The sequence below is a fragment of the Cannabis sativa genome, chromosome 7 (assembly GCF_029168945.1).
Source record: "Cannabis sativa cultivar Pink pepper isolate KNU-18-1 chromosome 7, ASM2916894v1, whole genome shotgun sequence".
NCBI lineage: Eukaryota > Viridiplantae > Streptophyta > Magnoliopsida > Rosales > Cannabaceae > Cannabis > Cannabis sativa.
The window spans coordinates 56,727,888-56,743,509 of NC_083607.1; the positions used below are offsets into that span (position 1 = coordinate 56,727,888).

A 15,622-nucleotide genomic window follows, 5' to 3' on the forward strand; every position below is an offset into this window, starting at 1 on the left:
ACCACTACTAATTTAGACTCTAAGTCAGATTTGCCCATACAAGTAGGAGATATCTAAGATTGAGGATTTATATCATTGTGGAATAGAATTTCGGGATTATAATCATATGTGTCATTTAATTTCTGAAGAGAGAAATTAGAATGACATGAAATGATATATAGACCATTCATCCAATGATATGTTATTGAGCTAATTCGAAATGAATAAGCGAATAGGAATTAGGATAATTCCGTTGTTTAAATAAGAATCCAACGATGCTTCAAAGACAAAGTAATCTTATTTATACAATCTTCTTGTTTCATATTGTAAAAATACTAGTCTAAGGTGTCATCAATTGATGAACAACTAGATGTTGCATATACAATATTTATCTTTCGAGATCTAACACTATTATGTATGTCTAATGGTGAAAATCCATTAGGGATTTATCTCATTAGATAAACAAACCAAGTTAGACCAACAATGAAGATTCGAAATTAAACTACAACTTAATAACAGAAAATAACATGGTTCAATATAAATTCATACACAATTCAGAAACTATTAAACATATAGCAAGTAGGAATGACAAGTGAAAATACTAAAACATACAATCCTAAATAATTTCCAAGGTCTTCAACAAACTGATACAGTGTCCCGGTAGGCGAGAGTCAAAGTATCATTCATTGAATAGAGTTGTCAGCTCATCTAAAATGCAAACCATTCTAGCAACCTTTAATTCGATCAAAATAAGAATCCAACGTTGTCCTGGTAGGCGAGAGTCAAGGTTATTCTCATTTTATGAGCTTCCACCATTGTTTCATGTTTTATAAGTTTATCTCTAAGTAATCACTGTAGGGGAGAGTCTAATAGAGATGAAAACTTACAAAACACTTATCAAATGAGATCTTACGGTGTTAAATGCGTTCAACGAATAACCATCCATAAGGGGGACGAAGTCTAGCGTCTCGAGGTTATATTGAAAACATTTAACTGTTGTAAGACCAACAATGGAGATCGAATATCTTAATAATAAAGCTCATTCTTTTAAATGTATTTTCATTATTATTTAAAATAAAATATATTCATTAAATATTGAATTTAGAATGAAAATTCTAAATTAGAATTTAATTTAATATTTATAAAATTATACTTAGATGGTGATTGAAATAAGTTGAATTATTTCCATCTCAGTAGTAATTTTGATATATAAATATTAAGAAAATTATTTAAGTTGTATTAATTTAAATTAATTTGCAACTCAAAATAAATTTTCATGAGAATATATTTATTGTATTTTGAAAAAGAAAGTATAAAAACTTTATATTTTCAAAATACTTAAATAATAATTACTTAGAAAAATACTTCAAGCAAAAATATCACCTATCTAGATTTTCTTTTGACTAATTAATTCAATTTCTAATAATATACTTTAATTCATTTATTTTAAATTAATCAATAAATGAAAAAAATCATTGATTTAAGTTGGTCCAAGAATTATTTAAAATAAATAATTAATTTACAACTTAATCTATTTTTCAAGATAAATTCAAAATCATCTTGCATTATGAAATGCAAATTCGAAAATTGATTAATAAAATAAAGAAAAAAAAAATATATTTTAAAAATTATTTAAATTTAGTTGAAAAAATAAATTTCAACTAAAAATAATTTTCTATTTAATTAAGTGTCATGAAAAAGAAATATTTAAGTATCATGATGAAAATCAACTTAGATATTTAATTTTCAATTTAATTAAATGTATTAAATTCAAGAAATAAATAATTAAGTGTAGAGAAGGCTTAATTATTAATCTCTAGTTTAATACTAGGAAAAAATATACTTAAAATAAATTGTACCAAAATTAATTATTTAAATAATTAATTTCACAATGTATAATATTTTCCTATTTAATATTAGAAATAATAAGTAGTCTAGAAATAACTATCTAGAAAATATCTTATTTGACTAAGTATCTTTTCCTCAAAATATGAAAAAATATCTAATTTAAGTTGTATTAGAAAAAATCTAGAACTTAAATATTTTTCAAATTTAAATTTAATTAAATATCAAAAATTAAGTTGTAACCACTTAATTTGAAAATATTCCATTTTAAGTTAATATTTGAAAAAATATCAACTTAAAAAATATCTAAAGAATCTTAATAACCAATGCCTAAAATTCCTCAACTTAATTTTGAAATTTTAAATCCAAAAGATATTCAGATTTAAGCTGATTAGTTATAGATAACTAAATATCAACTTAAATAGGAATATTTAATGAAAAAATTAAATTAAGCTTCAGAAAGAATCTAGATGGTTATAATTCTATATTTAATTAAATACAAGAAAATACATATAGTTTAGCTTAGAATAAAAAATTCTTTAAACTATGGTTTTCTTAAATTAATTTAAAAAAAAATGAAATTAATTATGTTGCTAATCAATTTTATTAGGTTAAACTAATTTAATTAACCTAGTACAGTTATTCAAATCAGGCAAATGGGCCTTCACAATTGGGGTAGTTCATGTGAGGGGGTGTTGGGTTCAGTATGTCGTACCCACTACTATGCCTCCCAACTCTCACACAAGGCCCAGAAGAGAGGAATTTAACCTTAAAATGAACAACTGTTATTAATTGAATAGGCCCAAAACTAAATGGGCCTAAATAAAATCTATCAAGAACTATGATATTTTATATAGCAACAACAACTTATATGCATCTATAATTAAAATTAAACACATAGGCTCACACAGGCACACAATTTGGATGGATCCTATCATGTTGCTAGTTCATACACAGATGAAAGAAGATTGTAAATATACCTGTTACAAATTATTTACTTGACCAAGGGAGCCATGAGTTAAAATCAGATCATTGGATCTGTCAACAAGTTAACCATGGCTATTTGCAATCAAGCAATAATAGGTTTTAAAATCTTACAAACAAGCTAAAACACATACTCTTGCAACAAGGTTAGCTGGATAGTTGGATGTAGGATTTATTTAATTTTAAATAAATAATTTTGAAAAATTAATTAAATAAAAAAAATTTATTTACGAAAAAATAATAAAATAAAATAAATTTAAATATTTTTGAAATTAATAAAATAATATTAAAATTAAACCTACAATTTTGAAAAATTAGGTTTCAACCAACCTAAATATCATTTCAAAATTTGCTAACTACTTTTAAAAATTTAATGTTATTTTATAAATAAAAATTTAAAAAAAGATAAATAAATATCTTTTTAAGATTTTATGATTTAATTTAAATAAATAAAATAACAAAATTTAAAAGTTAGCAAAATATCTTACATCTATTTAAAATTACATGATTATAGTTATCTTATTTTAAATTTAAAAAAGGTCAAATTATTTTTAAAAAAAATATTTAATTTAAAAATTTAAAATCTGACCTTAAATTTAAAAAAATAAGATAAAATATAATCAAATTTAAAGATAAGATAGATAATTAAGCAAAAAAGATAGATATTTAATATTTTCAAATTCAAATTACACTAATATCATGAATTAAATTAAAAAAAATATTAATTAATTTAATTATGATAATTAGAATTGAAATAGGAATAGTAAATGTCTAAATACAAAACTACACAAAAAATCGGAAGTTAAATCCATGAAAAAGCATGAAAAATCGAAGAAAAACGAAAAAATTGCGAGCTGTACCCAATTCGTTATGTATGGATGATGAGATTCCATTGATATAGAGCCAATTCCAATAGACTTATTGGAGGGTTCCATTGGCGTGCATCCAGTAGGAATTGAACCTACGAATTCGCCAATTATGAGTTGGACGCTTTAACCATTCAACCATGGATGCTTAGCGGGGATCCTCGTACATGGTGAATAACCAAATTCCAATTGAAATGAAATCTTTAGGGTAAATTAATGCAATTTAGGAGGACTTAATCTTAATGAAAGGACATCAATTCAAATCCTGGATTTTCGAATTGAGAGAGATATTGAGAGAGATCAAGAATTCTCACTATTTCTTAGATTCATGGACCCAATTGAATTTAGTGATATCTTTCATTCACATCTTTTTCCATCAAGAACGTTTTATAAAACTCTTGGACTCCCGAATTACTGTCCTCGCGCGCTCTAAGGGTTGCATGGGCGAGGAAACACGGCGCAGGGAAGGAATTGCATGATTTCCGCGCGCGTGTCCCTGTTGCTCAATCCCGATATTTTTCTAAACTTCAAAAAATTATAACTAATTCAAATTAAATCGAAATTGAGTTCTGTAAAAAAGTAACTTGCTTAATTTTTTCCATACTATCCAATAAAAATAATTCTAGAAACAGATATTCAATTATTTTTCACGAAAATTCACAAACATCAGTCAATCATCATATAACACTCAATACAACATGATACCATCCAAAACATCAAACAATCGTTTTAAGTCCAAATTTCTTGCAAGCAAATCAATTACCATGGCTCTGAGGCCAGTTGTTGGAAATTATTTTACCAGGATCTTAGATCTACTCACAAGTATGTTGATTAACACCCTAAATATGAACTTCTAAAATGATTATGAAATAAACACATATAAAGTTTAGGAAACCTTACATTGGGTGCAGCGGAATAATATGACTCCTTCCGTTCAGATATCTAGCCCTTGATTCCTTTCTGTAGCAGAGCATTATCAATATCTGAACCTGGATCTCTTTCTCTCCTTCTTTAGTGCTGAAACTCCTTCTTACTGAAAGTCTTTCTTCACGATCTTCCTCACTATGATTGAGGTATCACTTGCTGTGTGTGGGCACTACTCTAACACTAAGTGTTTCGAAATCTCAAGGAAGAAGAGAGAGAAGAAGTGGCGGCTAGGTATAGAGAGAGAAGGCTCAGGTTTTTCTCTGAAGGAAAAAGTAGAAAGTTAAGTGTAAATTTCCTGAAGCCTTCACTATTGATAGCATTCCACTAGGGTTAGGTTTGAATTATTTGGCATTAAAATAATGAAAATATCAGTTTGAAAAACCATCCCAAGTGGTCGGCCATGTTGTGTAATGGGCCTTACTTGGATTTTGCAGTTTTCACAAATTTTATTTCTATTTTCTCAAAAACGCCAATTTTTAAATTCAACCATTTAAATGCCAATTCTAACTATTTAATAACTATAAATAATTATTAAATAATATTGTCATTTATCATATTTATTAATTGAACTATACAAAGTATCATAATTAACAAATATGCCCTTAAAACTCTTTCTTTACAATTTCGCCCTTACTTAGTGAAAAAATTCACAAATAGACATAATCTAATTTGAGAATTATAATTGATTAATCAAAAGCAATTATATGAGTCTTACAAGCAATATTATCTCAACTAGTGGGGGGACCATGGGTCTATATAACTGAGCTTCCAATAAGAAGATCAAGAATTTATAACCTAAATTCACTGACTTATCAATTCTTCGTTGAATCCACGCATAGAACTTAGAATTGCACTCTCAGTATATAGAATGCTCTATATGTTCCACCATATAGACACATCATTAGTTATTTATTGTTATAATTCTAATTTGATCAATGATCCTCTATATGAATGATCTACACTGTAAAGGGATTAGATTACCGTTACACCCTACAATGTATTTTATCCTTAAAACACTTAACCCCGTATAAATGATATTTCAGCTTATGTGAAATGAGTACTCCACCATTTATTTTCGTTTGGTCAAGCTCGAAGGAGATCATCCTTTACTTACTATTCGCCAGATAGAAGCTATAGATCATCCTTAACTAACAAATCAAAGAACACGAATAACCTCTTAAGATTGAGCCTAATCATAACAGGATTAAGATCATTTGATCTAGGATCAACTAGGCGATATTGACTTGAATAGATTTTACGGTAAGTTTAATAAATCTAAGTCAAAGTTCAATATCGGTCCCTTCCGATGCATACTCCATGCATCCAACCTGAGCTTTACTTTAACCAATGCTCTGGAAAGAACATAGCATTTCTCCAAATGCAAGTAAACTCTGTTGTAGATTATCATATCAGTAAAACCCTATGTCTGATAAATCTAGGAAACTTTATTCACCTAGTCATGTTTACTTTCCAATATGTTGACAACACAATAAACAGGATCAAGTATGTGAAAAGGGTTTCAGATGAATTCATACATTATGTACATATAATCATGAAATAAATCATGTGAACCATGCAACATTAAATGTTATTTCTGATCTATATTAATAAGTAAATCTGATTATATTAAACTGAGTTTTATTTAGGGCATAAAATCCAACATTGTTATGTGCGAGCAATGACACCCCAAAATATATATTTTCACTACTTCTCACCAATATCATGAATTCCAAGCCGAGAGGTGACATTCCTTTGCCACTCCATTTTAAATTGGTGCATCTCTAGCCGAAAATAATCATTTCCCAATATTTGTGGAATTTTTGGCCTAGAAATAAGGAGATTTTTGTTGATATTTATTTATTTATAATTGTTTATTCGTTATTATGAATAAGATACGAGATTTGTTAATGTGATACTCCGACATGTGGGGGATCATGAACAAATACTAAGGCCTATATAAAGAGAGTGATAGGCTAGGATAGGGGGATCGCTTGCTTGCTCATTGGACGACTGCTGAGAACATTACTTCCCTTCATCTTTTTTCCTAAGTCGTCCATACTTTGTTGACACTAAGCCTGCCATTAACATACACAGTTTCTAAGAATAAGGACCATTCTTTTTTCTTACTTTTATTAGTTTATTATTTCCAAGAACCTTACAACCACCATATTTATCAGATTTGTGAATATTAAGTCTCCCATGAGTCTTGTGTTCATAAATCTTGATACAGATTTCACCTAGAAATCTATTGTTGTATTATTGTCTACACACTTTTGAGAACATATCTCTAGTGTATTGAGTCTAATTAATAAAAGTAAAAGTAAATGTAGCCCCATTACTATCGCGATATAGGGGTGAGCTACTATAAATCCACGGTGTCTATTTTATTTATTGCAGTTTTATTAAGTCAAATTAATTCATCGTAATCCTCTTTATTTTTACGATCTTCTTTGATTAGTTGACGAAAAACCATGTCAACATATATATAGATTAAATTTATTAAAAAAAATTCTTTTTCAAATTATAAATTTATACATTAATTATTTTACTTTTTATAATATTAATTACATTTCAAAAACAATATACAAATTTTCATAAGTATATATAAACTAAAAAAATCATAAAATAAATTGAAGATTAAAAAATAAATATCATCCCAAAATTTGCACAATTATTGTGCAATACTGCGAGAAACGCATATTAATTTCGTAGTTTTTAATATGAGTCAATTTTAATATATTTTTAAATGGAATTTAACATACTTTTAAGAACTCTATAATATTTTTTTTTTTAGATATGAGCTAATGTATACTAATTCAACAAACACATATTTGGCACTACTAGGTTATTAGAGCATCTCTAACCATGGGTGTTTAGAGAGAGTGTTTGTTGATGTGGCAGAATATTTGAAAGAAGCTAACCATAAGAGATGTTGGGATTTCAAGTCAAAGAGTAACATTTATGCCATACTCCTTTTTCTAATATAAAATCAAAACAAATAATATATTCAATAATAACCAGCGAAATCATAGTAGCAAATTTAAAGGTTTACTAGAGGAGTACTTTAAAAAGTTACCAAAAATAATACGAAAGAATGATAAAATAAAATATTATATTTTTAAATAGTATAGAAATTTTTTGTAACATTAAAGTGTGTCACAATTGGAGATGCTCTTAGGCCAACGCCAATGGGCATGCAAAACATCAATTACGGTGTGATATTACACCAAAACCAATTCCAACCGAACCACAATTGTATAACTATTTTTGGGTTTGTCTACATTGTCCCACCATATTTAGGTGAGCATTGTAGACAGCACTAAATTGTTTTTTTTTTAATAATTATATAATATTTAAAAAAAACTAAATAATTATAAATAAATATTAATCAAAATATTTATAAATGTATTTGTTTGTATTTTTATATTTTTAAGTGTGCTAAAAAATAATTTAGGGATGTTCGCGGGGCGGGTATTGCGGTCTTTGACCATTTTTTTTAAACCAATCCACACATGCGGTTTTTTTAATTTCCCAAACTACACCCGCACCGCGAAACTAAAAAACTGCGAAAATGCACCGCAAATAATGTAATGTTTATTGTAAATTAAAAAAATTTAATATTTACTAATATAATTTATTGGATTTAACAAATATTTAGTATTAAAATATTCTTATTATATTAATAAAATAATAGAATGATGAAGAATATAATATTTGGTGTAATTTTTTAGTATTGTGGTTGGAATTGAAAAAAAAAAATTAGTGTTAAAATAGTAGTTATTTAGTGTTAATTTTGGATTTCTCCATTAGAGATGCCCTTAGGTACTAATAGTGTCTAACATTACAAAGTAATATCATTTATAGTAGTAATATTCTATAATAATTATTAATTAAATTATAAAAAAAAATCGATATTAATTGTACCAATAAATAACATCTAAAGTTTTATTTTTTAAAAAAATAAATAAAATAACATCTTAAGTAGTTGACACATTTTCAGAAAAAAAAAAAAAAGTTGAGACACTAACTATAGTACGTCTTTTACTATCTCTCTTACAAATAAGAATATTGCTAAAAGGTGTCCTAATTCCTTTGTAATATTTTTATTAGTTTTATTAAGCATTAAATCACATATCATTCAAAAAAAATAATTTTAAAAAATTTTACTAACTAATTATAAGGCACCAACTGTAAAAAAAATACTACTAATTCATTAGTGGTCAATAATAAAACTCTACAAATAATTACAACTATAAGTTAGTGATAACAACAAACAAACAAAAAAAAAAAAAAAAAAAAAAAAAACATTGCAATCCTATCCTATCCCAAAGGACAAAAAAGAAGTAATTACTAGTGCAAAAATTTAATGACTTTACCTAATTTTACCAAGTCGAACTGTCGAAGTACCAAAATGGTCAGCATCTATATAAATTAAAATTTTAAATGTTTTACCAAAATTAATTTTTTTTTTATTGAAAAATTAAAAAACTAATTAATAATTAAAAGCTTCTTTCAAAAAAAATAATTAATAATTAAAAGCAGAGAAAGAAAAACTGGAGAGTAATTATTCAATCATTTATCCCATTACGTCATTACAGATCCGTTTACTACTTTTCCCGCCGTTCCAAAAACATTAGTAACGTTACGTTAAAAGTCAACAAGTGTAACAATGGTAGGGGTACCCGGCATTGACCGTTACTGCTCAGTCAACATGAAATTTCAAAATATAATCATGAAGGGTAATTTCGTCATTTAACTTTATAATTACTTGTTTTATCGAAGCAAATTGTGGATTAAAAAAGCTTACACCATTCTGAACCATCAACCTAACCCGCACGCGCAATATATTTTCCGAACACAGTAAGTAATCTCCGCCACGTGCCAATTATCCAAACGACGACGTTTCCAACACGTGTCTTCACCATATCCTCTTGAATACCCAAGACTAAAGAACGCACGTGCCACCTGCTATTTCTAACTTTCTCTTCTAAATACGGCTCACGTGCCCACCGTGGTAAAAACAATAATAATCAACAGCATTTTTTTTTCTTTTTTAAAAAGGACATTTTTTCTTTCTGAGATATGATTTTTTTTTTTATTTTTTTAATGAAAACGATATGATCTTCTAGAGTGTTGATTTTTTTTTTTTTTTTGAACTAAAATGATTTATTCAATTATAAACTTTCAGCAACAATAATAGTCATGAGTTCAGTAGGAGCATCATGCTCGCTAAAGATACGATCTGGGTGGTAACAAGACGCTCTTGCAACACAATGAGCCGCCCTATTAGCAGACCGTTTAACAAAATGTAAAGACACATGATTCATACAAGACATTAAATTACGACAATCTTGTATCAAGAAACCAAATTGTGAAGGCATTTGGATAGAGCCCAAGACCGCCTGAACTACGACAAGCGCATCCGTCTCAATCGCCACCTCCATCCATCCTTTGCGCTTAATCCAACTCAAAGCCTCTTTCACCCCGATAACTTCAGCAATCTCTGGTCTCACCGCTCCCAGCCGACTGCTTGAAATTGCTTCAATTAAGTTTCCATCAGCCCCACGAGCCACACAACCGAAGCCATACTTGTTATCCTCCACAAAAATAGCCCCATCAACGTTCACTTTGATGGTATTTAACCCTGGTTTCTTCCACAGATCCTGACCCGTGTGAGAGCTAGGCACCAGCAACGGCCCAGACTTCTCAACTCGCGCTGCATTCCACTGGTGCAGAATGGATCGGGCAGAGGTAACAACAGCAGCTGCACTTCGATTTTTATTCTTCCAGAAGACGTCATTTCGAGTATTCCAAATGTTCCAACTCAACATTGCAGCTTCAACCGAAATCTCAGCTGGTTTAGTGTCAAGAATGGTGAAAAACCAGCTGCTATAATCGGTGTTAAAGCCTTGAACAGCACTCAAACTCGAAAGATTCCAGCAAGAATAAGAGAAAGAACACTCCAAAAGCACATGTGAAATGGTCTCAAAAAAATTATTACAGAATGGACAAAAGAGATCCACATTTACATGCTTTGTGGTCAGTTGCACTTTGGTCGGCAAACACCCCGTAATTGCACGCCATAAGAAATGCAGAACTTTGGGAGGAACTTCCAATTTCCAAAGTTTTTTCCAGCTCGAAGTAACAACCAAATCAGTCCAATTTCCTTGTGTTGACTGAAGGAATCGGTAGGCACTCTTTACTGAAAAAAAACCAGATGACTCCAAGTTCCAAGACCATCGATCAAGCGGACTGTGATCACTAAGCTGAATAGAGAGAATTAGATTTTTATCTCGCTCACCAAACAAATCATTGATTACCTCAACATCCCAAGAATGGTTATCCACACACAATAGAGAGACAACATTTTGATTAATAAGAGCAGGATGAACCGTTTCAACATACGGGTTAATGGAATCAGGTAACCAAGGATCATTCAAAATACTAACTCCACAGCCAGACCCAATCGACTTCCGAGCCCCATGCCTTACCACAGATTGAGCTTCAAATATACTCCGCCAGATAAAACTAGGATTAGAGCCTAAAGTAGCTGATAAGAAATTACCATTAGGATAATACCTAGCTTTATACATCCTTCCAACCAGGGAGTTCTCTTTTGTCAACAAGCGCCAACCCTGTTTAGCCTAGAGTGTTGATTTTTAATATTTCGAACTATGAAAATAACTGAAATTTATTATTTTTTTTTAAAAAAAAAACCAAAACTTATTATTATTATTATTATTATTTCGTTTACCTTTTTATTGCAAATATTTTATTAATATCGTTATTTTTTAAAATGTTATTTTAATGTAATACTAGGCGTATAGGCACAATGATAATAATAATACATATCGAAATTCTTAAAAAAAAGAATAATTATCTTTTTTACTCCCTGTACTTATGACACTATACTATTATGCCCCTTAATCTATTCAGCTTGTTATAAATAGTCCTTGTATAATTTTATATGCATACATTTAGTCCTTCTGTTTATTTTGTTTAAAAATACCATTTGTATTGATGATGTGGTATTATAACAAAGGATAGAGTAGTAATTTCATCTCTTTTTAGAGGGAAAATTGACTATGAGGTGGCATAATAACTGACAATGAAAGATGATTAAAAAATGATTTCATAACCTTTTAAAAAAATTTAATAAAAATAATTTTATTAAAATAATTCCAATCGTTTTTTAGCAGTTCAAATTAGAAAAAGGTGTAAAATTAGGATTCTACAGTATTTGAAGAGATGGATATCACTAGAAAGAACATAGGATTTTTGGAAAATTAAGGTAATGATATTCTATTTTTTGGGAAGTTATTTTTCATTTTTTTTTCCTGTGATTGTAATTTTTATGACTTGTAATTTATTTTCCTAATGGTATATAATTTTTCAACTACTATCTATGTATAATGCTACATTATTAATTTAACAGTCAACTTTAGTCAATTTTAACAGAATTAAATAGAAGGATTATACTATTCCAACTGATATATTTTAGGGGGTATTTTTAACTATACTTATAAATTAAGGGGCATCATAGTATAGTGTCATAAGTACAGGGACTAAAAAAGCTAATTATTCTAAAAAAAAAATACACATAGAAATTTTGTTTGTGTGTGTAAATAAACAATGACAAATTTTTGAGATTCTGTATTTATATTTTAAAATTAATATTTTTAAATTTAACTTCGACTAATTTTTTATGAGACGATTAATTTATTTTATTTATAATTGTGACTTAATGCTATATCAACCATGTATTTTGAAATAAATAAAGAAAATATATTTGGGGAGAAAAAAATTCAAAAAATAAAGTTGAAAGGACTAAATTATAAATTCTACGAAATCATAGTACCAAGTAAAAGTCAAATTTCCAATTAAAAAAAAAATAAAAGTCATATTATTAACCTAGAAAGTAATGAGTAAGAACTTTTCATTTTTTCCCTCCAACTCACCCTATTAGTTTTTAACCGTGGTTAAAAAAGGACACATATTATTACCTCATTGTACTACGTACTATAAATACCCCTCAACTACCTCTCTACCTTTTCCAATCTCTCTTTCTCTCTCCTCTGCTCTCTCTAAAAACTTCATTGAAACCCAAATTAAAGTCTCCTCTTCTCTTAGTTCAAAAAAAAAAAAAAAAAAAAAAAGTCTCCTCTTCTCTCCAACTGAATATCTCTTCGGAAACCCTAATTTTCTTTTTCATTTTCAGGTCAGAAAAACCCTGAAAAAGCTGCACCATTACATTCACAGCTTATGCTTTAATGGCAGTTTAGCTATAAAACCACTACAACTCGCAGAAAAAGCTTTTTATGCAACTCTTTCCAGCTAATTAGTTTCTCCCTTCATTTTTCTGGTATCAGATTCTGTTGTAAATCGAATTCAACCCACATTTTTTTTTAAGGAACAGTTCAAATACAAAATCCGATTCTCTTTGCTTTTTCATCGCTTTTGACTGCGTGTTTATAATATTATATATAGATATATATATACACTGGAAGAGGTAGGAGGAGTAGTACTGGAGAGGTTTCAGGTTTTTGGGGGTTCTTCTCTAAGATGTTAGAGCTTGGTTTAGGCCGTGACTCAGACGGTGATCAGCTTAGTTTGGAGACTGCCAATTCAAGCCAAAGCTCAATGAGCAGCGAGAGCTGTAGTAGTTTCAGTAGACATTCCTTCGACGCCGCCGCCGCCGCCGCCGCAACAGTGGCGCCAATCGAGCTTTCCACATCACAATCGCAAGAAGAGAACACCAACCGCAGTATCTCACTAAAGCCACACAGATCGTCGGACTTTGCCTACTCCGCCATCCGTTCCGCTACGTTCGGACGAGAGTCTGGTCTCACGTTTCACGATTTCAATATCCTCAAAAAAATTGGGGCTGGCGACATCGGCACTGTATACCTATGCAGACTGAGTAATCATAATAATAATGACGAAGTTAATTCCAATCTTTCTTGTTATTATGCCATGAAAGTTGTGGATAAAGAGATTTTAGCTGTGAAGAAGAAGGTTCACAGAGCAGAAATGGAGAAAAAAATCTTGAAAATGCTCGACCATCCGTTTCTTCCAACTCTTTACGCAGAGTTTGAAGCTTCACATTTCTCTTGCATAGTAATGGAGTATTGTTCCGGCGGTGATTTGCATTCTCTTCGACACAAACAACCTCACAAACGCTTCTCGCTCAACTCTGCAAGGTATATTTACTACAAAACTCCAAAAATTTCTGTCAAAGTTTTCTTTTGGTTCAGAGTTTTACTTTTTAACAAAAGAGAAAAACTCGATTACGACGAATGCGATCGAACTGTTCTTTTCATTGTCTGCTTTACTTCTGCAAAGTAAGAATATTCTGTGGGTTTCTTTTTTTTTCTCGAGAAAATTTCTGGAATTTTCTCTTTGTTTTTTACCTAGAAACAAACAACAAAAGATCATCACATTCACAGTCAGTTTTTTTAAATTAAATTCATGCATGATTTAGATCGATCGAGACATAACTCGCTCAATTCAACTCAGTCTAACTCGGTCTTCTTGTTAATTACTATGACAGATTCTACGCAGCTGAAGTTTTGGTAGCGTTAGAGTATCTTCACATGCTGGGAATTATATACAGAGATTTAAAACCAGAAAACGTATTGGTCAGATCGGACGGTCACATTATGCTTTCTGACTTTGACCTATCTCTATGCTCAGATGCAATCCCAGCCGTTGAATCACCTGACTCATCTCCACCCTACGTTCCCTCACCATCAACAACTCCATCCTACTCCCGCTCACACACGAGCACAACCTCCACGTCATCATCACTCTCACCATTTGCTTGCTTCCCCAACCGTCTCTTCCGTTCGCGCCGAGTCCAAACACTCACGGCGGCTAACCGGCTCTTCGTAGCCGAGCCGGTAACTGCCAGGTCATGCTCCTTCGTTGGTACACACGAGTACGTTTCACCCGAGGTGGCTTCCGGTAGGTCCCACGGCAACGCCGTGGACTGGTGGGCCTACGGTGTCTTCATCTACGAAATGATCTACGGCCGTACACCATTCGCGGCTCAATCCAACGAACTCACGCTCTTAAACATTGTCAAGACGCCACTCGCTTTCCCAACTCCGATGCCTTCTTCCCCGCTTGAGCTTCACGCGCGGGATTTGATTTCCGGGTTGCTTGACAAGGACCCGACCCGGCGTCTTGGAGCGAAACGCGGAGCGGCTGAAGTTAAGAAGCACCCGTTCTTTAAGGGTCTTAATTTGGCGTTGATTAGGTCATCGCCGCCGCCGGAGCTAGTGCCGGGACTTAGGAGGCAGAAAACGACGCCGTTTGATTGTAATAGTAATAATAATAGTAATATTAACCGTAACAGTAATGGAATTTGTAGTAAACATTCATCTACTGCGTTTGATTACTTCTGAGATGTGAACGGCGGGATTCGCGCCACGTGTCCAGTCAGCCCTGCCAGATTTTGTCACTGGCAAAATGACAGGTGTGTATATTCGAGCTGTCTCTGGGGTTTTGATATTTTGACTTATATTTACGTAAATATATCTCGGAATGTGAGAAATGAGTTAAGAAAAAGAAGAGAAAAAAAATATTAGCTTTGTTAATGTTTTCTTTTTAATTTAGAGTTTCTGTCGTTGTAATGGGATTTTGGATAATTTTAGATGAAAAATATTTGTGGGTATATTCCCCATTAATTCCCAAGTGTTAAATTATTTTAATTTGGATTTTTGTGTGATAAGATAAAATTGTAGGCAAACAGTATTGAACCTTGGAAAAACAGTGTAACCTTTTTGGAATGGGGGATCGTATTCTGCGTTTTTTCAACTATCTTCCATATCCAAATTCATTGGTCGGTCTCTCCTTGAGAAAAACACCAATATCAATTCCTTCTTTCTTCCATCATCTTCTTTTCTTTTTGGCTGAATTTTCACGCAATCTTAATTTGATTCTCTTCAGCAAATTTCAATAATAATAATAATAATTGTTATAAGATAATTAAATATACTATATTATGAATATGTAGGCCA

The 15,622-nt window shown here is 30.8% G+C and overlaps 1 protein-coding gene across 1 annotated transcript; it reads left to right on the forward strand.

The window, feature by feature from the left end:
- The first annotated feature begins 12,650 nt into the window (after positions 1–12,650).
- On the forward strand, positions 12,651–15,289 carry LOC115697879 (protein kinase PINOID). Its single transcript, XM_030625045.2, has 2 exons — positions 12,651–13,801; positions 14,152–15,289. The coding sequence occupies exons 1-2, from the start codon at positions 13,164–13,166 to the stop codon at positions 15,005–15,007; spliced, it is 1,494 nt and encodes a 497-aa protein (XP_030480905.1). The 5' UTR covers positions 12,651–13,163; the 3' UTR covers positions 15,008–15,289.
- Positions 15,290–15,622: the final 333 nt, after the last annotated feature.

Bases quoted from the DNA above. Each gene is read 5' to 3' on its own strand.
- LOC115697879 (XM_030625045.2), top strand. From the start codon at position 13,164: ATGTTAGAGCTTGGTTTAGGCCGTGACTCAGACGGTGATCAGCTTAGT. The intron at 13,802-14,151 runs GTATATTTACTA...TTACTATGACAG, and splicing joins TTCTCGCTCAACTCTGCAAG to ATTCTACGCAGCTGAAGTTT.